The sequence below is a fragment of the Dufourea novaeangliae genome, unplaced genomic scaffold (assembly GCF_001272555.1).
Source record: "Dufourea novaeangliae isolate 0120121106 unplaced genomic scaffold, ASM127255v1 scaffold125, whole genome shotgun sequence".
In the NCBI taxonomy this organism is placed as follows: domain Eukaryota; kingdom Metazoa; phylum Arthropoda; class Insecta; order Hymenoptera; family Halictidae; genus Dufourea; species Dufourea novaeangliae.
The window spans coordinates 3,860,796-3,885,748 of NW_015374020.1; the positions used below are offsets into that span (position 1 = coordinate 3,860,796).

A 24,953-nucleotide genomic window follows, 5' to 3' on the forward strand; every position below is an offset into this window, starting at 1 on the left:
CGTCCGTTCGTCCGTTCGATCGGTCGATCGATCGCGCGCGCGCGACCGGTCGCAGCACGCAACTCCTCCCGGGGTTCTCTCGATACGAGGAGCGATAGCGCGCAACCGGCTGGTGGTAGGACGTGTCCTCGCGCCGAGTAGAATCCGAGTCGGGTCGGGACACGGGACGAGAAGGGACGGAAACGAAACGAGGGGGAAACGAGAGGGAAACGAAAAACGGTGTGTGCCTACCGGGGGACCGGCGGCTGGTCGGACTGGACCGATCCGTTCGGTCGGGAAGCCAGCGACGACTACCGATTTCGGGGGCTCAAGGCAACTCCATTATTATCCGGGCCGGCAGTGCCGACGGAAAGCTTCGAGGAGGGTTGCCAGGTATCCTGCCGGCTGCAACTGTGCCTCTCCCACCACCTCTGATTCGGCGAGAACTCCGGCAAGGGTGACACCCACCCCTCGGGAAAAAAAAGCCCTTCGGGGGGTGAGTTTCTGTTGAGGGACTCTCGACGTCGCCCGCTACCAACTACAGTCACTCAACTGTCGGACTGTCGGCATTACGGTTCTCGCGAGGCGAACTCCGTGCTTTGACAGCTGACCGATCGTCTTCGGCCATTCTACCGCTCGGATATCTGGGTACGGCGTGGCTCCCTTGGACGTTTCTTACACGACGGAATTCCCCGAGTAACCGTCACGCGAAGGGTCGGAACCACGATGATTTGAACGCTCCTGAGACCGATTCATTCCGAGTGTGCACTCCCGACGAGACGCGTCGTCGAACCTATCGTGGGGAAACCGTCTTGATCGAGAAATTAAAACGTCTCCGTACACGATTCTATTATGTGCGCGACGTCGATCGCGAACAGCACCGTGTGATGTTCGTAATTCGGTGAGTGAGACGATTTGGTGCGTGGTGTTGTCGCCGTGTTCGAACGAGACTGCGATCGCGATCTCGGAAAAGTAGTCTGGAAACAGAGGCTGAAACGGAGACACCGAACGGGAGGAAGATGAGGCTCTGGGTGATTCTCGGCGCCCTCGCGGTGGCGATTCACGCTTCCCTCGCCGAAATCACCAGGAACAAGAATCGCGGAAGAGGATCCATGTGGTGGTAAGTGGAGTAAATTGATTTTATTTCGAATCGTGAACGATTTTTTACACGCGAAACGGAGTATTTAAATACACATCTCTACGTCTAACGTCGTCCATCACGACGAGTCTCGAAGTAATCGACGCGATGCGTCGAGGAAAATAGATTACGCAAATGTCAACGATCGCCCACGATCGCCACGTTCGAACACGAAACAACCTTTGAGAGTTAATTGCGCCGCGATGGCCGCGTTAACACCTGTCTCACGGGGCTTTTATATCGAGGTAACGGTGGTAGCGACACTCGCGCGCGAGCCTTCTTATTAATCCATTAATCATAAGTCTCGAGCCGGTACACTATTCGATCCGCCAATGATTTCTCGTTGGAACAAGAAAACGCTGGATGGATATTAGATAATGGCTAACTTCATTAGCCGGGTAATAAATAATGCACGGCGGTGTATGTACCACGAACGAGTCGAACGTGCGCTCGCGACCGATCGAACCGCAACGGGGCCCCCGCTCGTTTACAACCGAAAGAGATAGTCACGGAAATATCCCATCGGGTACCAGAACGATAAACTGCCGGCGATAAATCAGCCCGTGTGCTCGGTCCGCTTTTCCAGCCGCGAGTTGATTTAAGACACGGCCACGCGCAGGTAATTATTGCCTACGAATTAATTAATCTAATACGTCGGTAACATTCGCGTGGACACGCGTGGATACGGGCAAGCCTGCCTCGGGTTTCGCAGTCCGGAGTAATTTATACGCTGGGCTCCCACGGCGAAAGGTGGATTGACTTTTCGTTCGAATTCACGAGAACGGCGTATCGGCGAGACGGCGGTCCCCGAATAGATATCGCAAAATCGGCAATATATTCATCGGTAAACTAGACGGTTTACTTATCGCGCATGAGCCCTCCCGTGTACGTGAAACGGGCCCGATTCTGGGTGGTCCCCGTCCAGTCTTAGACCCGCGACTCGTAGCGCACGCCAATAACGTCGATCGATTGAAAAAGACAAAAAAAAAAAAAAAAAAAAAAAAAAAAAAAAAAAAGCAAAACCGTATCCCTGTTTGGAAACCGGTAGCTTCGGGACTGGATTTATCGGGGTTGACGCGCGCGAGTCATCGTGGAAACGAGGTGTATCTTGTGGCGGGCGGAGCGATGTATCGGGACCGACAAGTCGGTCGACAGACCCCGTTGAAAAAGACGTCGACGAAGAGTGCCCCGATCGGACCCGTTGACATCTCGCATCGGACTCTCGAGGCGCTGTGCGTGTCGTTCTAGACAGGCCGCGGTTAGAAATGTCTTTGCGATCCCCAAGGATGATCGGTTTCTTGGGCCGCTACGAAGAGCTTAAAAAACACGGCTGAAGATCGTATAGAAGAGATGTAACTCGGGCAGATCGTTGGTGGTTAGGCAAGAGTAGTGAATATCAGGGTTCCAGGATCGTTTGGTAAATCGATGAGACGATAATTCACGCGATAATCGCGGGAATTTAATGCGGGCCTTTGTCACTGGGAGCGCGTGGCGCCGGATCGTTATTAGCCCACCCCGTGCGATAAATTATTTTCGTGGTCGCGGCGTGTCCGCTGGCAGAAAACACGTGGACAGGGCCAGAAGGGGTGACCGCGAGAGAGGGAAAGGGAAAGAAGCATCGGGCCTGGATCGTTGTGAGTCGTCCCCGAAGCTTTTGCCCAGGGCGAACGTGAATTACAAGCGATAGATATATCCTAACCGGTCCGGAGAACGGTGCTTATTTATGGGGCATCGCTTATCGAATGCATCGTGTCGTGTAAACGTTTGCGCAGCGTAAACGATCGCGGGAGCGCGCGTCAGCCAACGTGATTCGCCGCGACGTCGTTCGTTCAAGGACGGGAAGAAATTACCGTTGCTGCGAACGCAACCCGATGACGCCGCGAATTCGGCACGCGGCCACCGGTAATTACGAGAGTTCCACAGATCTCTGAAGGAATTTCGAGAAAATCGGTGAAAAGGCAACGAATCATCGTGGAGATTATTACCGAAAGATGACGTTCCGATCGTTCGATTCTCCTCGCGTCAGGCACGGGGACTCGTCGCGTCAGACGCTGAAAAAGATACACTAACCGGCGTGTAACGCTTTTACGAGCCTGTGCATGAGCGATTCGGTTTATTTACACGACACCGGAGAGTGTCAACGAGAAATCTCGGCCTCGGCTGGCTGGCTTTTCGCGGTGGCATCGGCGTCCGGGTTCTCGTCTGTCCGTCCGTCTGTCTGTCTGCTTTTCTGGCTGTCTCTGTTAGCCATCAGGAAAGTCGTTGACAACGGAACGTCGACGGAGAAGCAACGACGGTGATTAGCTGTTTATTATGGAAGGTGACGAGCGATCCCTGATCCCTTGCAGCGCGTGACTACGCTATGCTAACATCCAAAAATCTCGCACCAACGAGAGACGCTTTTAACCCTTGTGTAGGCAACCCAGGTACAGATTTCTAAATTTTACAATTCTTTATCTTCTCGTTTGAACTTGGTATATAATAGGAAGGGAGGTCTAAGAGTTTCGGAAAAGTATGAAAGTAAAGTTATCTATGTTTATCGAATCTGTCAGAATAGGGCGTATTACCGATTGCTCAATAACCGTGGATATTTTCGTTGCCCACAGTAGGGTTAATAGGTGAACGGTTCCCCGAATTAGGTTCTCCTTAATAATAATAATATAAATAAGAATCCACTACCATAGAAACAGTGAACCCCTACTTTACTTGGTTTTAGCCCGTAAAATAGAGAGAAAACCCAGTGGAAAGCTCTGAGGAAAACCTAATGGTAATCGTAATAATAATAATAATACATTCGTTGTGCAACCAATAGAAGCTTCGGCGTACAAAACGAGCAAAGTACATGTGTACGTTACCAGCTCGTATGGAAACTGGCTGTACCCCCGGAAACTTTTGAGCGTCAAGGTACAGTAGAAGAGGATACAGGCGTTCTATTCCGCTCGGAAAAATAAGCAAACGTTTATATACCGTTTCTGTTTGGCTCGCGTAGAGAGCGTGAACGGAGAATTCGTGAGCGATGGGAATCGTTTTTGTCGCCCCGTGATCGAGAGTCCCGAACCGATCGTAAATTGTATCACCGGATTTCGGAGCAGCAATGATCTCTCTCGCGCGCGCGCGAGACCGTTCTCGAAAGTTTGCACGTTCTTCCCACGAAGGGACGCGAGCAGAACGCTCTTAAGCGTTTTTCTGCGCGACGCTCGATCGATCGAGACGCGAATTCTTTCGCAGGCTGAACTCGCGCGGCAGCTTGATTTATATATATAAGCTCTTCACCTCTTTCTTATTTCTCCCTCCTCGCGTTCGCCGCGGTGATTCCCTTTTCTTTACCTCGGAGTCCCTCTTCATCGTTGTCGCTTCTTATTCTCGAGCAAAGTCCGAAGAGTGTCGTTTTTACGCGCGAACGAAATTAGCGTCGAACCGATCACGTCCACGAAATACGGAGATCGTAATCGACGAACACGAATCGATCGAAAGTTTCGTAGTTGGTGTTTTTAATTCTCACGATGGAATTGTTACGTCATCGGTATCGCTTGTCGTCCAAGATGTCCTTGTTTGAAAACTCGTCTACGACGTCCGAGTTCGTCGGGATGACGATGGCGAGGGGATTCCCTCCTGAACGAAACGCATTTGGTAGATCGGCCCGTCGATCTATGTACACTGACGAGCAAATTCTGCTTCCGCTAGGGGTAAAACTGAAGTAGGCGAAGGGCCTCCTACCATTTAATTTTGGGAGTTACTGAAATTTATGCCAAATTAACATTTATTTTAGTACTTGAAATAAATTTACTAAGTGGTAGGAGAATTTTCTTCTACGTATACTTTTTTCCCTAGAGGAAGCAAAGTTTGCTCGCGAAGGTACTCCTTCTGCTAGGGGAAAAAGTGGTGTAAAAGAAAGGCCTGCTACCACTTGGTATCGGGAAGAACTTTATCGGACCGTGGAACGCGCGATTAATTTATTTTTTTCAGCGTAGAATACTAAACGGAACAGCACTCGATAACTTTTCCTTTCTCCTCAGGGGAATCGCCAAGGCGGGCGAACCGAACAATTTTTTGCCAATGTCTCCGGCCTCCCTGCACATGGATCCCACGGTGTACGCGACCTTGAGGAGAAAGCAGAGAAGACTGGCCAGGGAAAACCCAGGGGTGCTGATGGCCGTGGCAAGGGGCGCGAACCAAGCGATCGCGGAGTGCCAGCACCAATTTCGCAATCGTCGATGGAACTGCTCCACCAAGAATTTCCTTCGTGGGAAAAATCTCTTCGGCAAGATCGTCGACAGAGGTGAGCCACGATTTTTCCTTTCTCTTCGCTGTACTGCCTTTCTCTCTATCTTGCGTCTCTCCACGCGGTCGGACGAATATAAATTATCGTTCGTATATTACGCGAGCTCCGAGCTAATTGGAACAACGAAAGCATTTGCTTCTTGCGTGGCTAGTGGCCTGTGTCGGTCGGTGTCGTGCATTTTTCTTTCATTCCTCGCGACGATCCGTCGAAAGATTCCGTGAGCGAAGTAGACCGAATACGACGCGCAGCTACTCCGAATCACAGAGTCGTCGGGACGAATCGAGATTCGTGATAAAACGACCACGGGTCTGTATATGTATATCTGCTGTTTGTATGTGTATATGTATATATACATATATATAAGATTTACAGGAGACGAGTTTCGAGAAAACAGAGACAGACCGGGAGACCATCGAAGAGGGGAGAACGTAGCGGAGAGAGAAGAACGCTTCCGCGACCGCGGCCCCGCGAATCCCCCTTTTATAAATTGCAACCGACAAATCCGTCGATGCCGGGTGTCTCGACGGTCCCCGAAGGTGGGATTTCCTATCAGCGTGTCTGACAGACGTGCTCGTTTTCGTCCGAACTGTTGCCGAATCGGACGAATCCTACCGTGTCGGAACACAATTGAATACATACGTGGAACGCAAGGAAATGTTTATGAATCGCGAAAGACGCATGGTCCCGAACTCTGATAACGGAAACGCTCTCTATCTTTATCACAGCGTGTCGCTTACCTACAGGCAGCATCAACGGAGGTCGTTGTCTCTCTCGATCGCTCGTGGTGGTATACACACGTCATCGATAATCGAGGCGATCGACAAACGGGTTATAGGTACATACTGGCTGCTCGAGTTTCAACGCGGTAATATCGTTAGTCGATCGATTCGCGAAGCACCGTAGAAAACTAACGCGTCCGCCGCATAATTAAAATACCTGTAAATGGGATTACGGCTAGTTAGCCGCGCACGATAATTTGTCGAAGGGTAAATCGGTCGCCAGAGCAGAGTTACGAAGTGTGTTATATATGTATGTATCAGAGATGGGCAGAATTTTATTCGAATAGTACATAGTGAGAAGCAGCAGTGTCTAACAAGGGAAGGCACTGAAGTGTCCCCCTCCGATTTTGATAAAACTTCGTATGTCTGTTAAGCAGTTAAAAATAAGGGATACGTGTTTTTTTTTTATCGGCCGAGACGCGACTTTAAGGGGTGAAACCACCCCTTGAAGTTTCGATCTTTATCTTTTATTCGTTATTTGATACCTTCTATCTAGATAATGAATTTGCCCATCTCTGGTATGTATGTACATATGTATCACGGAGAATTTCGCGCAAGGAACAGCAGGCGGTCGTCGCGCGCGCAGGGACCGGAAGAGTCGCGTTCGAAGACACGACCCAGAGCAGGGGTGTCGGCGTGTCGGTCGCGGCAAAAGGGTTGCAACGGGGGAAGAGAGTGACCGATGCGAAGAGGATCGTGAAGCGAGACGAGGACGAGGGGGATCGAAATGGGCGGTGCCCTTGGTCCGAAGGCCCCGGGCACGTGCCCTCGCCGACCAGATGTATGTTTTGCAACCTGATAATGGACCTTCTCGTACCAGTTCTGGCTCCCCTGCGGCTCTTTTAGATCTCGTCGAGGCGATTGTAAGCGGAGCTTTTTCGCTCGGCCCTGCTCCCCCCGTCCCAATCGCCATCCAGTGTCCCCATATGGCCACTTATCGCGCTGGTGAAACCGAAAAAAAAAAAAAGAAAGAATCAACGGGTTACAAAATAGCGGGAGAGGAAGAGCGAATCGGCGCGAACGCGCATGTACATATAACCCTTTCCCGTGACGCCACGCATCGACGCGCTGCGCAACACTGCGCTGCTGCGTCGTTCACCCCTCCGCGGTCCCTATCGCGTTACACACGCCTCTCTTCCTAATAGTTTTACCCGTAAACCCGGCCAAAACAGGGGACCAATGAATAGACTTTGAAGCGTCTAATAGTCGCAGATGCCACCTTTTTGCGTTCGACACCGCCGATGGTCTTATTAGCGTTCTCTCTGTTACCACCGTCGAGCCTTGCGCGTTCCTCTCTGATCCCCTGCACGCCCTTCTGTTACCATTACCTCGGATTTGCAAACAATGGAGGAACAACCTCGGTGGCACCCACTCCAGTCTTTGTCGTACCGTGAAAATTGAGTCGTTTCGAACTATTATACATGTACCTATATTGTATAAATAGACAAGAAGCACGATCCAGACAACGTTAAGGTTAGTCGTCGTCGTTTTTTTTTCCCCTCGTGGATGAAGATTCCCGACCGGTTGGCAAAAGGGCCACGACCTTTCACCCTTTTCGATCGCCTCGCTGAAATACGAACAGGACTAGTTTTTCACCGTTCTCCCCTGTTCCCGTCTTTCTCCTCCTCGCCCCGTATCGTTTGTCTTCGAACCGATCTTCGAGATTAGAATCTGCACGAGGCCCTCGGTTCGCGCGTGGATCGCTGGGGACAGAACGCAGATTGCTATCGTCGATCCGTAACGTAACGCTAGCGCGTAGGTACTCGTCGTATTTGGAGATCGAGAAGGGGATCGCTGGCGACCGGTCGTCGCACGCCGCCAGCCTAAACGGTCGTTTCCGGATTATGCTCCGCGAGCTGCGCATTCACACACGACGCATTGTTCTCCTTTATTTTTTATTTTCGTGCTTCTTTCGAATTACGATCACGATTATGGCCTGATTATGCGCAGGTTCAATATCAGAACCCTTGAAGAGCAAAATGGTAAACTGTACTGCACCGACTTACTTGAACTGTTAAATTTCAATTTTCCTAATTATTCATTCAGTGAGAAAATTTTTTTTCGTACAGGTAGACTCCATTTAAACGGTTTTTATCCAAAAAAAGTAATCACATGGAGCAAACACTCCGTGTAAATCGGGTGTATTCCGATTGCTCAATAACCGTGAATATTTTGATTGCCCGCACAAGAGTTAATAATTGTAAAAAGGGTTCTTACCCGTAAGAACTAAGTTAAATTAAATTAAATTAAATTCACTCGCCGGTACTCTTTTCAACAATCGGGTAACAGTGACTATCTACCCAAGTACACGTTTATGTCGTGTCTCCTGAAAAAACACCCGTCACAGCCCCACCGATAAGAAGATGACTTAGATTTTAGTCGAGTGAAAGAGAGCGTCTCGCGCGTGTCGAGGCTGGGAGAGCAGCGGGATACTTTTGGAGGCGTTTGTACTCGATATTATAGCTGGTAGTGAGTAGGTTCGCGGCCTGTAATCATTTCGCCGCCAAGAGCCACCTACCGCATCGGTCTCTACCCTCGGTGTGTTTCGTTCGCTCCTCTTCTCTCTCTCTCTCTATCTCGCCCCTTGTCCAGCGCTCGGCGCTCGCGCGATCAGCGCGCCGTTTCAAGCTGTTCGGCGATTCGCGTGGAAGCCGGAGCGGAGTCTTCGCCAAGCCTAATTGCTCGGTAAACTGCGAATCTCGCGAGAAAGCCTCCGTGCAGCTCGCGTTTTCCGCCGATTTCACGGGCATCGCGCGTCGATCCCGCTCGGAGATCAGCGCGAAACGAAACCCGCTGGAATAACGCCACACGTCCGCCAGGGTATAGATCGCGTTCGGTACCAATCATGGTTCGTAGATACTATCGGCCAGCGTGAGTGTATTTAACATTACAGCTGAGTATCGACGCGAAGCTTCCAAGACGACCGACGATCCTCGAAAGATAATCTTTCATCTTTTTTCTTTCTTCCAACGGTTATCGTCACTATAGACATAACATATAGACTGTGCATCTCCCTGAAACGACGTCCTAAGTTTAGAAGGAAGTATATAGATTTTGGAGGTTTTGGCATCTTTTTGTAAATCTAAGAGGTTCTTGGGGTCAGGATGTTAGAAATAGATAGCAAGTCCTCTTAAAGTTAACCCTACATAACACCTCGAAGACGTCCATTTTACGGAAATTCAGGTCTAAGGCGCCTTTAAGCCGTCTTCAAGGCGTCATTAGGCGCGTCTTTTCAAAATTGGGACGTCAGCCTGACGCGCAGTCTATATCTATGTCTATGATCCTCACCAACGGCAGCTTTTTAATTCCGTGAATTTCCACGATAACGAGACTCCTGTTCGCGAAACAAATAAACAAATAAATTTGATCGATAGCGGAGGAGCGTTGACGCGGGTCGCGTCTTATACGGAGACCCGGTCCGTGGTTTTTGCGACGGCGTTACGCCGCCATAAATCGCGGCCTATGATGGGCTACATGTGTCGACGGCACGCCACGATTTCTTGCGAAAACGTGAGCCGCGAGCCAATGGGGCCTGCTGGCCTGGTCCCCCCCCCCCCCTCCCCCACGACGTGTACGAGTTCCCGCGACAGAGGCCGGCCTATATGGCGGTCGCGTTTTCGCGCCCCTCTGCCCCCACCCCTCTCTAACGCGACCGAGAACCACAGAGCGCCTCGCTTTCGTATTCAACGGACGCGAGCTGGTCGATGCAGTTTTTCGTGGATGATCGACGTCGTTCCTCGTCCCTCCTCGTTGTAGTCGCGCGACGACGCACGACGCCGCTCGGTTTCTCGAGATTTCATTCCCGTTTCCCTCGGCCACGCTACCGATCCGATCGACGATGGCTCCTCGAGGCGCCTGGTAGCGCATGATTTCCGGCGATCTTATCGTTCTGGGAATTTCTACGTTCGTCGTGAAGTCGTGTCGCGATCTATTTACAGTTGGGTTACAGACTGGGTCGTTCTACACGATTATTGTCCAGGCGTTATACCCACCATTGGGGAGGGGGCTGAACCTGTCAAGCGCATACTTTCGAGCAAAAAATGAATTTACAAGGGTCCGAAGTATTTTTCCCTATATGATTATTGTCCTGTCGCGGACCCAAGTTCGGGACAATAATCGAGTGGAGCCTGTTGAAGCTGACGGCGGCCATCTTCCCACGAGACATCGCGGGATCGCATTCGTAGTTCCCCCCCTCTCGAAACTTTGCTTGCTCGCGACAAGACTTCCCTTTCGTTTCGGAGAAAAACACCGCGAGGACCTGGTCTGTTTTTCCTCGACCGAGAGAACAGGTACGAGGCCGTCCGGGTCCCGCGAACCAGCCAGGAATTTCCATCGACCCGAGTCGACGCGGCTGTTTGCCCTGCGGCAACGTGCACCTATCCACCTTGCTCGACGCTATTTGCACGGGGCCCCGATAAAGCGGAACGTTAAACCGTTTATCGGGCCGCGCGGAAAGTCGACGGGATACACACGGTCGGGATGGTCGCGCGCCGTTCGTCCACGAAGAACAAACAACACCTTCGCTCGGGATTATCGGAGCCAAGAACGATGGTTCTTTTTTTCTTTCTCTCTTTTCTCTCGGACCGTTCCTGTCTGGGACCCGATAACGATTTTTCGCTTCGGATAATCGTTCTCGCGGCAAACCGACACCGACTGCTCCTTATCTTCGGCTGTTTGACGATCGTAAAATCTTCGGGGAAAGGATCGAAGCCGGCCGACGGACTCAAAGTCGCGGTCCCATCGACGGCCAATGGGATTACGATCCACGTGATGTAGCGTTACATGTACCGTGTACCGAACACCTGGGATGATTTCATCGGTTCACAGCCAGGTCGTCGACGCCTGGTCGACGTGCCTTGTAAGCGTATTCGCGTAGCGAGAACTCCCACCGTCTGTGTAATCCTCTCGGTCATGGCAGCCGGAGGGGATGATGACGAATAATATCTGGAACCGATGAAATTTTTCGGGAGACCAGGTCGAGAAGACAAGGTAACAGGGTGGAACGGCGTAAATCTTGCCGTTCCCCCATCGGTCGACGCGAGCCTGGAAAGGACCGAGTCTCGGTCGCTTCCGTGTCTGACCGCTTTTGGCCCCCGGTCTTCGCCTTGGACGGGGATTAGGGAAAATCGTGTTTCTTTCCCTCTCCACCCTCTTTTCTTCCTTTCTCTCGTCGTTTCGCCGTGAAGACTCCCTGCCCACCGTGTCGACGCGAACGGGTCGGCACCGAGGTCGTCGTGGCAGCCCCGCGGCGGAAAAACGTCTATCGTGACGAATCACTAGGAGGATGATCTCGCTTCGAAATTGGACGCGCTCGATTATCTTCCGCCGCACCGGTTTTTCCATTCTTCGACTACCGGGAGCCTCCGTTTGACGTCTCATTTCCAGCCGATTTCTCGGATCTTCGTTGACCTGTCCCGGCCAACATTTCCACCTGGGAAGATTTTTTATTGCACCGTAGGATGGAAATATTTTTGGGTCCGACGCTTTTATTAGTTGGAGAGGGTGTGAACTAGAGCTGTTGATTATAAGATACTCGAGTACACGGGTATCTCATGAGACATCCAGGTAATTTTCGTTTACTCGGTTATCTCACGGGTACCCGAGTACCCGGACATCTCAGATACCCGGTTAAAATCAATAGCTTTAATGCGAACGCGTGCTTCGAGTCCGTTCCGTTTTTTCTCCCGACAACGATCTATCGGAGAGTAAGTTCTTCAAATATTACACGGTCGATACACCGTTCACGTCGAGCTAACGTTTACTTCGTGGCACGAGATAACATCGCGTTATCTACGGCACCGATAAAAGTGGCAATTTGCGAGACGACCCCACTGAACTGGTGGCTCGCGATACCCTCGCACGGCAGGTCGCAAAGGTGCCGGCAGGCACCTGCGCCTTATGCAGATAAGGTCGAGGTGCCTCTCGGGTCAGCCCACTCAGGGTTAAGGTCGTGTTCCCTCTACCTCCTCTCTATCCACTTCGTGTTCTCTTTCTCTCTTCGTTTCTGCCTCGAATTCTCGGAGTGCGCGTCCTTGTTCGTTGCACACGGTTGCGGGTTCCTTGCACACCTGCGCCCCGAACAGATCTCGCAGGTAGTCCACGTCGTAGGATTGAGACGTTCTCTGTGGTCACCGTTCGTTCTCGCTCTTTCGCCTCCCACGTTACACACCATCGCAAAAGTTTTGTCAGCGACACCTTACAGTCAGAAATTTCTAACAAGGGAACGCACGGAAGTGTCCCCCTTCGATTTTCATGAAACTTCGTGTGTATGTTAAGCAGTCAAAAATAAGGGACACGTATTTTTTTTTATCGCCTGAGACGCGACTTTAAGGGGTGAGAATGCTCCACGAAGTTTCAACCCGAAAGAAAGGAGATACGTGAAAACTTGTGATGGACGATTTTTGCGGTTTTTTTTATGTAGAATAATATAGTGCTAACAAATTGTACAAAATATAATTTGTTTATAACAAAAAGATTTCGGATCGAAACTTCAAGGGGTTGTTTCACCCCTTAAAGTCGCGTTTCAGTCGATAAAAAAAAAATACGTATCCTTTATTTTTGACTGCTTAACAGACATACGAAGTTTCATCGAAATCGAAGGGGGACACTTCCGTGCCTTTCCTTGTAAGAGTATTTACGACCGTATAATAATTCATTCGAAGGCATATCGAGGCATATGCCGTCAAAACAACAGGGTAAAAAAGTAAATTAAACGTTGGATTATCGTTTGATTGCAGGATGCAGAGAGACTGCGTTCATTTACGCCATCACGAGCGCTGCCGTGACTCACAGCATCGCGAGAGCGTGCAGCGAGGGCAGCATCCAGTCGTGTTCGTGTGACTATACGCACCAATCGCGAGCACCGTCCGGCTCCCTTGAATGGGAATGGGGTGGGTGCTCCGACAATATCGGGTACGGCTTCAAGTTCTCCCGCGAGTTCGTCGATACCGGGGAACGTGGTCGGAATCTGCGGGAGAAGATGAATTTGCACAACAACGAGGCTGGCAGAGCGGTAAGCAGACATTTTTCTGATCCTTTCTTTCTTTTTTGAGGGAACATTTCACGATACCTACAAAAATAAAAAAAGTGGCTTTTGCCCCATCCTAGAAGAAAAAAAATTGGATTTGCCCCTCCCCCTCCTTCCCCAGAGTTATAAAATTTTTGCGTAATATTTAACCTCTATCAACAAAACGCATTCGACGATTTATAACTTTAAAATAAACGTTGTCTGGCCACGTACGACATTTTTCACTGTGGCAGTCGATACGTTAATATTTTTGCCCCATTCTGAACTACGCCCGTGCCTACGCGAGCCAAGGGTATGAGTGAGAATATTTCTCTGTTGTATCGCAGCACGTGTCCTCGGAGATGAGACAGGAGTGCAAGTGCCACGGCATGTCCGGCTCGTGCACCGTCAAGACCTGCTGGATGAGGCTGCCGAACTTCCGCGTGGTCGGCGACAATCTGAAGGATCGTTTCGACGGCGCGTCACGCGTGATGGTGAGCAACTCGGATCGCGTACGGGGAAACGGGAACGCGATAGCCAGCAACTCGGCCAGCAATTCCGTGCACGGACACCGCGATGGTCTTGGTCGTCGGCACCGGTACAACTTCCAGTTGCAACCGTACAATCCGGAGCACAAACCGCCTGGACCGAAGGATCTGGTCTACCTGGAGCCGTCTCCACCGTTTTGCGAGAAGAACCCGAAGCTGGGTATCCTAGGTACACACGGGAGACAGTGCAACGACACAAGCATCGGTGTCGACGGCTGCGATCTGATGTGCTGCGGCCGGGGCTACAAGACCCAGGAGGTGATGGTCGTCGAACGATGCGCGTGCACCTTCCACTGGTGTTGCGAGGTCAAATGCAATCTCTGCAAGCACAAAAAAACGATACACACGTGCCTCTAGGCCGCCACCATTCGCTCTTCCTTCGTTCTTTCCTATCACTATACCCAGACCTGTTTCCCGGTTCTCCGTCCCTTTTCCTCTCGTAGAGACTACCACCTTCCCGGTGAAGGATGCTTTCGTAGTCTCTCGACAACCCCCCCGGCTAGATTGTCCGAGACAAGGTGGTGCGTCCAGGTGATCACCTACCGCGAAACTCTGCGAGCCAGGCCACACCGACCGTGTTTCTGTCGCGTGGCAGAGCCCTCGTGCGACCGGGGTGCTCTTTTCGCCCAGTATTAATGCGAAACGATCGGAACCACGTATGCATGTATTTATTACAATGTTCCATGGACGCGTACTAAAGACTGAGGCGATGGGAAGAGCGCGTCGAGCTCCGTTGGTGGTTCGCGATCGTCGACTTTAAAGAATCTTCTATCGTGTAAGTTTAGAGAAATGAAAATTTTGATATCGTTTTACTGTAAATATATGTACGTCTACGATACTTCTTGTTCCGTCTATTGCGCGACACTCTTTATCGCTGTGCCCCCGTTTGCCCGGGAAAATCCGAAGCTTCGGATTCGCCTCGCGCGACGCACCCATTTTCGCAAATACACGCGAGGTACACTTACGAGCAAACTCAATTTCCGCTAGGGAAAAAAGTGGCGTAGGGAAAACCATGCTCCTAGCTGTTGGTATTCGGAATTACTAAAATTTATGCCAAATTAACAGTCGATTTAACATTTATTTCAGTACCTGGAATAAATTTACCAAGCGGTAGGAGACGCTTATTATATACCGCTTTTTCCCCTAACAGAAGTCGAGTTTGCACGTCAGTGTACATTGGACTCGTTATTTATTCCGATCCTTTGGATCGCGTGCTTGTATATACGTATAATATATATATATGTACATATGTGTATACATATATACATATATATATATATATATATATATATGTGGCTATATATTTATATAAATACGATTACGAAATATAATAATTGTAAAAATATACATGTATATTTTTTAGCATTACGTTCGTGAGAGTATCGCGCTACGAAAGCCTTCATGTAAATAATCGTCCCCCGCCCCCTTCCCCCTCGAGACGAATATCCAACGCTCCATGAATGGGCGGATAAATTATTTTTCTACGTATCTCCTCGTTCTCCCCGAAACGAACGAACCGTTCGCCTCGCGATCGCGCGGCGTTCCCTCGTAGGTTTAAAGATGTACCAATTAGCCCAGTGTTAGATCGCGCGGCTCCGCTATCGCCGTCGAGATGAATGAAAACGGTGACTAAGATATTTGTACGCACACGATACGACAACAAGGTCTCGATTGTTTATATTATTAATTTTATTTTGTAATTTATACAGATGGACGTATAAGAAATTGGAAAAATAAAGACGTATTCGAGTTGAATGGTCCGCGTCGCGCCAGTTGTTTTTCTTTCCCGTGTTTCCCAGAAGAGACGGTTACGAGCGAGAGATCGTCGCGACGACGTGTTTGTCGTCGTCTCCGAGTCTTTCGTGGTCTCGCGCGAGACGCGGGGCCCTTTCCCCGCGAAATATAGCCGACTGGTTCCCCGCAGTTGGACGACTTCATAACTCCTCGCCGGGTGAATATCGTGGGAGGCCCGTGCCCCGAAGAAGACTGGTTCGACTCTTCCTTTCCTCCCTTCCTCTCCCCTTCTTCCCTGCCGCAGCCAGCCAGGCTGCTTGCCTGCCTTCTTCTTCGTACCCCCTTTCCTACCCCGCGGCCGTTTCCCATCGCGTTCCTTCCTCCTACGTTTCTACCTTGTTTCGTTTCTCCTTGGCCGGGCGCTGCTGCACGCGATGATAACGAACGAAGGAATCCCGCAGGAATCTCAGTACGGGATAAAAGGATTCTGACCGCATACGAACAGGCATCCGCGCTAATGGTTCCGACACTCCCGCTGCCCCCTGCCCCTTACTCTGTCCCTGTTTCTTCCTTTCTCCCTTTTCTCTTCGTGCTCGTTTTTTTCTTTTTTTTTTTTTTTTTTTTTTTTTTTTTTTTTTTTTCTCTTTTCATCTTTCTCTCTCGTCGGCCAGATCGCCACGTTCCTTCTGTTCCTGTCCTCGTTCCGTTCCCTTCTAACGATCGGTATTTCCACGTTGTAAGTGGATTCCGAGAGTCCGCGGGCGTCGATCGGTCACGATTCCGTCGTCGTTCGATTCGAGTCACCCAGAGGACGAATCTCTATCGTCGAATGTTCGTCAACTAGGCGCGGATCGGTCGCGTCCTCGGGACGAAAATCAGGTGGCACCAGGAAAAGGGTAGGTTCGCCGCTATACTAAAACAAATTCTTGGTGCGCGAACGGGCTCCCAGCGTGTCCCGACAGACAAGAATCTCGGCCAGCCGGGCCACTTCTCACGGCGGTTCCTTTGATCTCGGCCAACCACCCCCTCGTCTCCATCACGGTCACTCGAGCACCGGCAGCGACCACGACCGCCTCCCTCGGCAGCTCGCCTCTCGGCTTTTTACCCGTTGCTGCTCTTCCGCCCCCCCCCCTCATCGCCCCTCTTGCTTTCCCCTCTCGTCGTCGCCTCGCGTCCTTCCATCCCGTTCCTCGTGCCGCGACGACACGGACCCACTTGCACGATCCAAGAGAAACCCACCGAGAGATATACCCCGCGGGACCGAGCTGAATTCATTCAGTTTTACTATTATTACGCATACCGTCACGCGTGCGGCTCGTTCCACGCTCCGGAATGTTCCACGGCATGGCAGGAGGAACGGCTCGAAGCGGAGTTTGCTCCAAGCCGCCCGAGGATCTCTTACTCGGCTCGCCTACCCCCCGACCTCCCGAAGCAGCGCGTGCCAATTTCGTTTAGGTCGGTCGGACGGATAATCTCGATTGTACGCGTTGGCCGACGAAAAATTTCTTGTAGAAATATAGAGCCTCGAATATAAGGTTTATTCCTTTGGTTTTCGCAGGACCAGTGGAGAAACTGAGAGGTAGAAGAACGGCGGAAGCAGTCAGGATCGGGAATTCAGTTTAATGCAAGGCGTTTAAGGCGAAGAGAACGGGAACGATGTTTCGGAAAAAGAGGCCGACCGTGCAAAAGCGTGGCGACGGGACGACCAGTCGTTCTCTCACGGTTCTCGCGAGAGGATTCGTCTTCTTCGATCGGTTCGCATCGGGCTCATTATACTCGGACGAATACGAAATTCAGTCCACGAGGTTGACAATCGTGGGGACCCTCTTGGGAGACAGTGGCTCGCGTCGCGTCGAGCCGTGTCGAATCGGGCGTCGCTTCGTGAACAGGACCCCATCAGGGATGCCACGCGCGTGTGATCGGGCACGACGCGCCGCGTGCCGCTCTTCGCCCGCCTTTCTGCCCCGATTTTATCGTCTCTTCTCGGCTTCTCCTAACCCAGTGATGGGAAACCGAGCGGGCTCCTGTGAAGGCGACGCTAGGGAGGAAACGTAACGACATATTTGCGTATTGGGATTCCTTGACCCTTCTCGCACATTTTAATCGAAAATAGCGTATCACTCGTATAGATTAATAATCATTTATGTTTCTTTTTATTCAAAACAGATAGAAGCAACCTGATCTAGTGTTGGTCACGCGAAAATGGTGCCTTTATGTTAGGTACTATTATGTATAACTAGTATTTAAAGTAATTGTTATTAAATTTATACAAATGCCATTGTAAATTGTATATTTTCTTACGATTTTTCGATAAGAAAAACAGTCAAACCATACGTATGCGTTATTCATTAATCCCACACTATCTCCACTCCTATTCCTAATATCAATTAAGCAAAAAGATGGCGGAAAAACCTACAAGTTTGTGAGGGTCTCTTGGCCCCACCAGGGGTATACGATAGAATGAACGAACGTAAAAGCAAGTCGATTCGCCTCCTGATTCGCGGCCCTTCCTCCCGTCTAATACGTCAATGCGACACGACGATTCCGAATGATTTTCGCTTAGCCGAAGAATGACCCCGAGGCGATCTCGCTTCGTAACCACGCTCGAACCATCGGCTCGCGCCTAAGAAAAGAAAAACAAAGTCGTCGCGATTAATTTCGGGTACACCCGGTCCACCAAGTTGCAATTTCGAGAGGCAGAAGAACAGGAACAAACAGAGAACCCGACAAAAACCGGGCAGAAAGGTTAAAGTAAACGATTACGGTGACTGGGTGGAGACGGAAAGAGAGGCGAAATAAAACGAGAACCCGACGAAGAGGGCAGGGGAAGGTAGAGGACGAAGAGGCGGAGGGGGAGAAGAAGTCCGGCGTGCTTCCTGTTGCGCTAATCTTCCACTCCCGTGTAGGCCTCGTCCACCGTAGGAATTATTTCCGATAAAAAACGGGCGAGTAAATCAACTAATTTATCGTTTTTGCGATTGGGAAGAAGGTGGGTCGTGGACGTCTCTTGCCCGGTAGAGAGGCATACCCTAACGGAATGGCAGGAATCCCTTTTGGCGGGTCCTGGATCTCGTCGTCCTTTCCGAGGGCCATCCGTGGGAACGAATATCGGCTGACGTTCGGGACCACACGGTCGAATTATCGGTGTTTTGGCATGTTATAGGGCTCCACCGTCGGAGTCGGTTCCTTTTTCTCTCTCGCCTTTTGGTAGCCGAATTTGCGCGCGCTCGCGTTCGCGCTCCCGCGCACACGTCCTCTCCTCTCCGTACCCGCCGCTCGCCTCGCTCGTTCCTTCTTTCGTCCTTCGCCACTTCTCCCCTGCTGCCCTTCTCCTCTTTCGCCCTCGTCCACCGTCTTCCGCGGAACGAGCAAAGGGAATCTCCTCCGGAATCCACGTCCCCGTCGACTGTGGGAACGAAAGCACGAGATCGCGATTCTCCGTACACCGTGTTCCGAGGCGTTCATCGACAACCAGATTCCTATCCTATCTAGCTTTATCTCTCCACCGATCCCCTTCCCCCCTGCCTCTTCGCCCAGCCTCCACCCCTCTGTCTAACTCGGACGGCCGCGGGAAGGAATTCGCGCGATGCGTTCGTTCCGACGTCCCATCCACCCCCGACGTCTAGACCATACGATCCTTCCCATTCTCAATTTTCACAGACCGATCGACCATCTCCGAGTCTTTTTCCGAACGAACTTCGAGTATTTGCGGCGGAATCGAACGAGGTCCAGGAACGAGATCTCGCACCGGTAGACGATATATATATATATACCATATTTTCATTTCCATGGGAACAACTGGACGAAATGTCGCAGGGGAAATCGAAAATCGTTTTTCTTTCATTTCAGACCAAGACTTCCTCGCGAGAAACATCGAGGTAAGCGAAGCCAACGAAAACCGGAGGACCGGTAATGAACCGAGAAGGAAAGAGGTCTTTTCACCGTAGAAGCGACTACGGAGAGCCGGGCCCGAGCGACGTTATTATTAATGTCGAGCAAAAACACCGAAATACATCATCCAGGCAGCGACGGCCACCTAAGTAGTCGACCGGAGGAGGAGGCAACGGCGGTGGTGGCCGAGGAGAGGGTTCGTTCGGAGGCAGAGGCGAGCCGATACACCGACACCGGGTCCACTCGGTAATTAATGGTTTTACGATATTGGAAGTATCTTGCGAGGCACTCGAGCAGAATCCGTTCAGGCGTCGAAACGAAAGTTCGAACTCCGTCCTGGCTCCGTCTTGGCTTGAAATCCAACAATCCTAAATCCTCCTAATTTTTCTGTATCCACCTACTTTCCTCAGGGTCGAATGTTTTAATTTTGGTTCTTTGACACGTCGCTCGGTAAGCTGCGCCTATAAAACATATCTAAATTTGCGGACGACAATTTTTGTATTATAGGACGGAGTTTCGTTGTTTCGGAATATAATTATACGACGGAAGAATGTTCGAGGAAGAGGGGTAAGATATAGGCAGCCGTGTGTTGTAATGGAGAACGCGAGACATCGCGGCCAGTCGGACGCGGTGGATGCGATTCGACGTCGAGATCATCGAGAAGGAAGCGAGGGAAAAAGTCGAGAGCACTCGGGTGTGTACGCGCAAAGAGAGGACCACCTGGTCATCCGAGGACTCGTCTCATTCTTCTGTCCGATGCTGGACGATCAAGAAGGAGGAGAGGGAGAATGCAACAGCAGCACCAGCAGCGGAAGAAGAAGAAGAAGAAGAAGAAGAAGAAGAAGAAGAAGAAGAAGAAGCAGAAGAACAGGGATTCCTGGTAAATTAGCATACACCGCTCGGATCGGTGACTGCGAAGGTATCCGCGCCTCTTTGTTCTCACTCCGAGGAACGCGCACCGAACAGACCGTTCCGATTCCCCGCGAAGCACAAAATCGCGCGAACGTTTCGAGATCGCGACTCGTGGACATCGACGACGGTTTCCCTTCCGCGATGGAACACCGGCGAAATCGATCGAAAAAGGTGGTGGAGAAAGGTGGAGCGAGCTGGAGAAAGATCGCGGGGATAGGGGAGCGACGAAAAGAGGAAGGGGAAGAAGAGAAAGAGAGAGGCCGAAGGGCCCAGCTGGACCCACCGCCGTGATCCGCGGAGCCTCGTAATTACGCCGCAAGGCCGCCGCGAAAGAGAGGCGTCAAAATCGTCTTCTCCTCTCTCCAACTCCCTTCTCTACCCCCCTCCCTGTGAATCGTTTCCTCTCCCCCCACCCTCAACCCCCTGTTTGACTCTTCGTGGCTCGCACGATCCCGCTCCGGCCCACCGACCATTATCGAAATTGATATTTTATCGATGGCCCGCGCCACGTAATCCCTCGGGACCCTTTATTGAGTTATTTCCCGATAATTACGAATCGACCGAGATAATTCGAGGCTTATAATCGGCGGAACTTCGTCGTTGGGCCCCGATCGTCTCTTCCTGCCCCGCTCCGCGGCGGGTCCCAATCGGCTCGGGAGAGGTATCGCGCGATAAAAATTTCTCCCCTGTAGCCGTGGACGATAAAAATTAGGCTACTCGTGGTCGGCGGCCGAGATAATTTAAAGGTAATAGCCGAAATTAAAACGGGCGAACGATTTGGCGCGGCGCGGCGCGGCTACTCGAGGATCGGCTGCATCGAAGTTGCTCTTCTCCCCGTCCAGGCGATTGGCAAGAGAAAGACCGTTCGTACGGTGGTTTCGGAGCGACGCGCGAGGTCGGAACGGAGGCGAGGAAAAAATCCCCTGCGGTCGCAAAACAAAATGTCACGTAATTATCGCGGTAGGTGTTCCATCCACCAACCGGCCACGACGAAGAGAGAAGAAGACAGAGAGAGAGAGAGAGAGAGAGAGGGAGAGAGGTCGGCATTGCGAGCCTCTTCGGCCGCCGGTAGGTAAGCTCTTGGAGCAGCAACCGGCAAAAAGTGCAGCGAAAACCACCGTTGGGATCGTAAAACGGGGCCGTTTATGAGATGGGACCGACGCGACCAGAGGAGAGGGGACCGTTTCCATCGGCCGTCGTGCAATAAATGTTCTCTAGCGATTCGAGGATAGAGACCCACCGAGGAAGAATCTGCGCGATATTCCTGCGCAATGTTCAACCGTCGATTAGTTTTATGTTTCTCGATGGATACATATCGGCCTTATAGACATGGAAATAGAGACGTTAACGTCGGCCTTATAGACAAACGTCTCTTGCATGCGTCGAGAGCAGGAAAACCACGATTCGGATTGTTTCGTCGAGAGGAGGCCACTCCGTCTATTTAGAAGCAGGATGGTAACACGAGTCGCGTTATCGCGAGGGCCCGCGATGATTCAACAGCGTCGCGCGGACCCTCCGGCCGGCTAACTGCTCCCATCCATATCCTCGCGATCGTGGGTGGACGTGCGACATGAGCCAAAAGTCAAGGGGGACAAGCACGAGACACGTCGCCGTCCTTCCCCCGTGGATTTTCATAACCGACCGTTGCTTTCGGACCCAGAAAAATGAGCGGCGATTAACGAGTTCGTAAAGGGGAACTGCGCGCGTGCTCTCCACTGTCTTTTGCGACGACGAAGGACGACTGGTCGTCCAACGTTTCCCGATTTACGTCCGATAGCGTCGTTGGAGGGCGAAAAAATGTCCCTGCGTCGATCGATCGGAGAATCGAAATCGGAATCGTAGTCGCGGCAGGGGCATCGAGAATGGAACCCGTTCGAGGAGGCCCCTGGACGACGGGAGATCGTGCATTACGTCCGAGTTTCATCGAGGATCGATGGCCGATCGAGAACGGATATACGGAGTTAAACGTTGATCTCTGATCGACCGATAAAGAAACGATCCACGCTCCCACCCGCGGGACCGCGGTGGGTCCGTTCACGAAAACAGCTTCATTAAAGCTTGACCAGCCGTCCCTCGAACGTCTTCTCTCTCCTTTTGCTGGTCAACGAGTCTCCAACTGGATCGATCGAACGAGATCTACAAACTCTTTACGATTCAATTTTACCTCGTTACTCGATTTCTTGTAACAGCGAAATCACGGACACGAATAACTGTCCAGCGAGTAGATAAATTGAAGAACGAACGGAGAGAAAGGTGACGACGAGGCGGAGGATCCAGGGGCACGGAAGTAGCGAGACACGAGCCCGCTACGGCTCTTTTTAGCCGGTGCTCTCTCATCGTTCTGTCGTCGCCCAACCTTAATTCACAGCCGGCTCCGGTCATAATTCGCGTTTTACCTCGCGGTGTTTATGTACTTTTAATAATGCCTGATATCTCGTCGAGGCGCTGCTCGATCCTCGGGGGGGTGGGGACCCTCTCGACCGCTTTCTCGACCCCTCGCCCCTCGTGCACATTCTCCATCGGGATCCGAGCACCCCGCTGCGCGACCATGCGTGCGCTGAAGCTCGCCGGAGAAACTTTCGACCGCCTCCAGGGCACATCCTCGCTCGCGCGATATTTTGAACGTTTTCCACGGACAGAGCTGTTCCGTTTCGTTCGATACGAAAATACTTCCTCTATTACTAGAAAAACACTAATAAAAATACTCTTCTCTCTCGCATTCACGACCAAATTATTCTCTCTCAGTCTCTCTCACAGATGCAACCAACTACCTCTTGATATAAACAATTCAACTTTTCACGGGGGCAATGAACACAAAACGACCAATATCACATATATATATATAATTACCCTATCCTACACTATCCTATCGACCGAACTACATTATCGATACCAGTCATTTCAACTGGAACGGAATTACGAAATGCGACGACTTCGGAAACGTTGAAATTCCAAGAACTCGATCGAAACCCGCCGAAATTTTTGCCGCCTACGAATAACGCGCAATACTTGTGCGATCGTGGCACGTTTCTTCCTCTTCGTCGTACCACCCTCGCGCGCGCTCGGTCTTTCTCGGGCTCCACTGGCGCGTTCTCCGTCACCGCCACCCTCCGGCACATGTTAACAGCACTTTAAAGTTTTATTAATAAGGATAAATCAGAGGCGCCCCGCGGATGAAGTTGTCGGTGCCACGGTCCAGCGCGTATAATCTGGCATCGGAAACACACACAGCGCACGGTCGTCGGGGGTAAGGGTGGAGGGAAAGGGAGTCGCGCGCGGGCCGGGAGGGGACGGCAACACGTCGGTTTACGACCATTGCCCACAATGTCGTGTGCTCGCAACGCGACCGCACAGAGATATTTATCGTCCTGCTGCCTCTGCCTCGGCCTCTGCCTTTACCTCTGTCTCTACCCCTCTGCCACGGCTCGGCCGACTCGTTACGCTCCTTCTTTTCGGCTCGCGATCCGTCTACGATTTCCGCAAGATCCGCCGAATCTCGGATAATGTCGCTGCGCTCGACGATTCTGCTCCCTCTTGCTCGCGATACTCGAATTCCAGCAGTGGAAACTTGCTGGGAAATGCGAGGCTGTCTCCTTTCTTTCATATTCCAACAGTTTTCGCGGTATTTATACAGGGGAACCACGAATCGGGATCGTTAGAGAATCCTCTGTTATTGGCAGTCCGATCGAAAATGTTTTTATCTGGTATAGCATGGTTTCAAGAGAGCTTTAACGTAATTATAGGACATTTTTTGTCAACTGTTTTTTTTTTAGATACAAAATCTCCCAAGTGTTCGTTCATTGCTACGTTCCTCCGATATCGTCTATTAGTTGTACGACAGGACCGCAGGGTTTTCAATCGGGAAACAGGAAAAGCAGTTTCGAGAAGTCGATCGCGAGCGAGTTCGCCGATAAATCGATAACGAGTCGCGGCCTGGTGAAACGCGATCGATTTGTCGCGCAAGACCGCCGTCCCGATACTACCGAATTCCGCCGGTAATGGAAAAAAATTCTTGGAAATAAACTCGCCGATATTACGCGGCCGATAATCACGAGCACGATCGGAGCCGATTCGCCTCGCGTTGGTACCGTAGGAAAATTACGATCTCGTCGGCATACTAATTTCCCTTTTTCTCCAGCCCCGGTTCCACGCGGCCATCGGCGTAACCGTCGTTTCTCCCTCGTCGTAACCGATTAAAAAAAAAACGCGATTCCCGTAAATCCTTGCCGCGGATCGAATTATTCCCGAGCGCTGCGATCGCGCCGCGATAACGATCCAAGAATGGGGGGAACAGGGGGCGAACGAACGCCGTGCCGGAGGCCAAGGAGATCGACGATTTCCCGATCTGGTTTCAGCTCCGAACGTATCGGGGACCCAGAGGACTTTGCGAGGAACGCGGAAGATCGCGAGGAAACGCTAACCGCTCCTAAATGTTTCTCGAACCGACGCGAATTATGCTAGCAGTAGGCTGTAACCGGTCAAAACGTTTTACCCGAGGCAGCGGTTACAACGGGGCGGGTAAAATTAGATCGCCGCGAATCTTTTCGCGGACCTCGGTTATATACATACAGCCGACGATATCGGAGAACCGGAGGACGAGAAAGCTTATCCGAATGGCGCATTCCGAGCGAAAATTACTTGTCCCGCCCCTGTTGCTCTCTGCGTCCTCTTCTTCAGGGGGGGA

At 51.3% G+C, this 24,953-nt stretch overlaps 1 protein-coding gene across 1 annotated transcript; it reads left to right on the top strand.

Annotated features, from left to right (window-relative positions):
- The first annotated feature begins 998 nt into the window (after nt 1–998).
- LOC107189065 (protein Wnt-1) lies at nt 999–14,089 on the top strand. The gene is made up of 4 exons (XM_015577499.1): nt 999–1,099; nt 5,134–5,396; nt 12,916–13,190; nt 13,532–14,089. The coding sequence occupies exons 1-4, from the start codon at nt 999–1,001 to the stop codon at nt 14,087–14,089; spliced, it is 1,197 nt and encodes a 398-aa protein (XP_015432985.1).
- The last annotated feature ends 10,864 nt before the right edge of the window (nt 14,090–24,953 follow it).

Coding starts and splice junctions, on each gene's coding strand:
- LOC107189065 (XM_015577499.1), top strand. CDS start 999: ATGAGGCTCTGGGTGATTCTCGGCGCCCTCGCGGTGGCGATTCACGCT. Junction 1,100..5,133: donor GGAAGAGGATCCATGTGGTG/GTAAGTGGAGTA, acceptor CTTTCTCCTCAG/GGGAATCGCCAAGGCGGGCG. Junction 13,191..13,531: donor ACAACGAGGCTGGCAGAGCG/GTAAGCAGACAT, acceptor GTTGTATCGCAG/CACGTGTCCTCGGAGATGAG.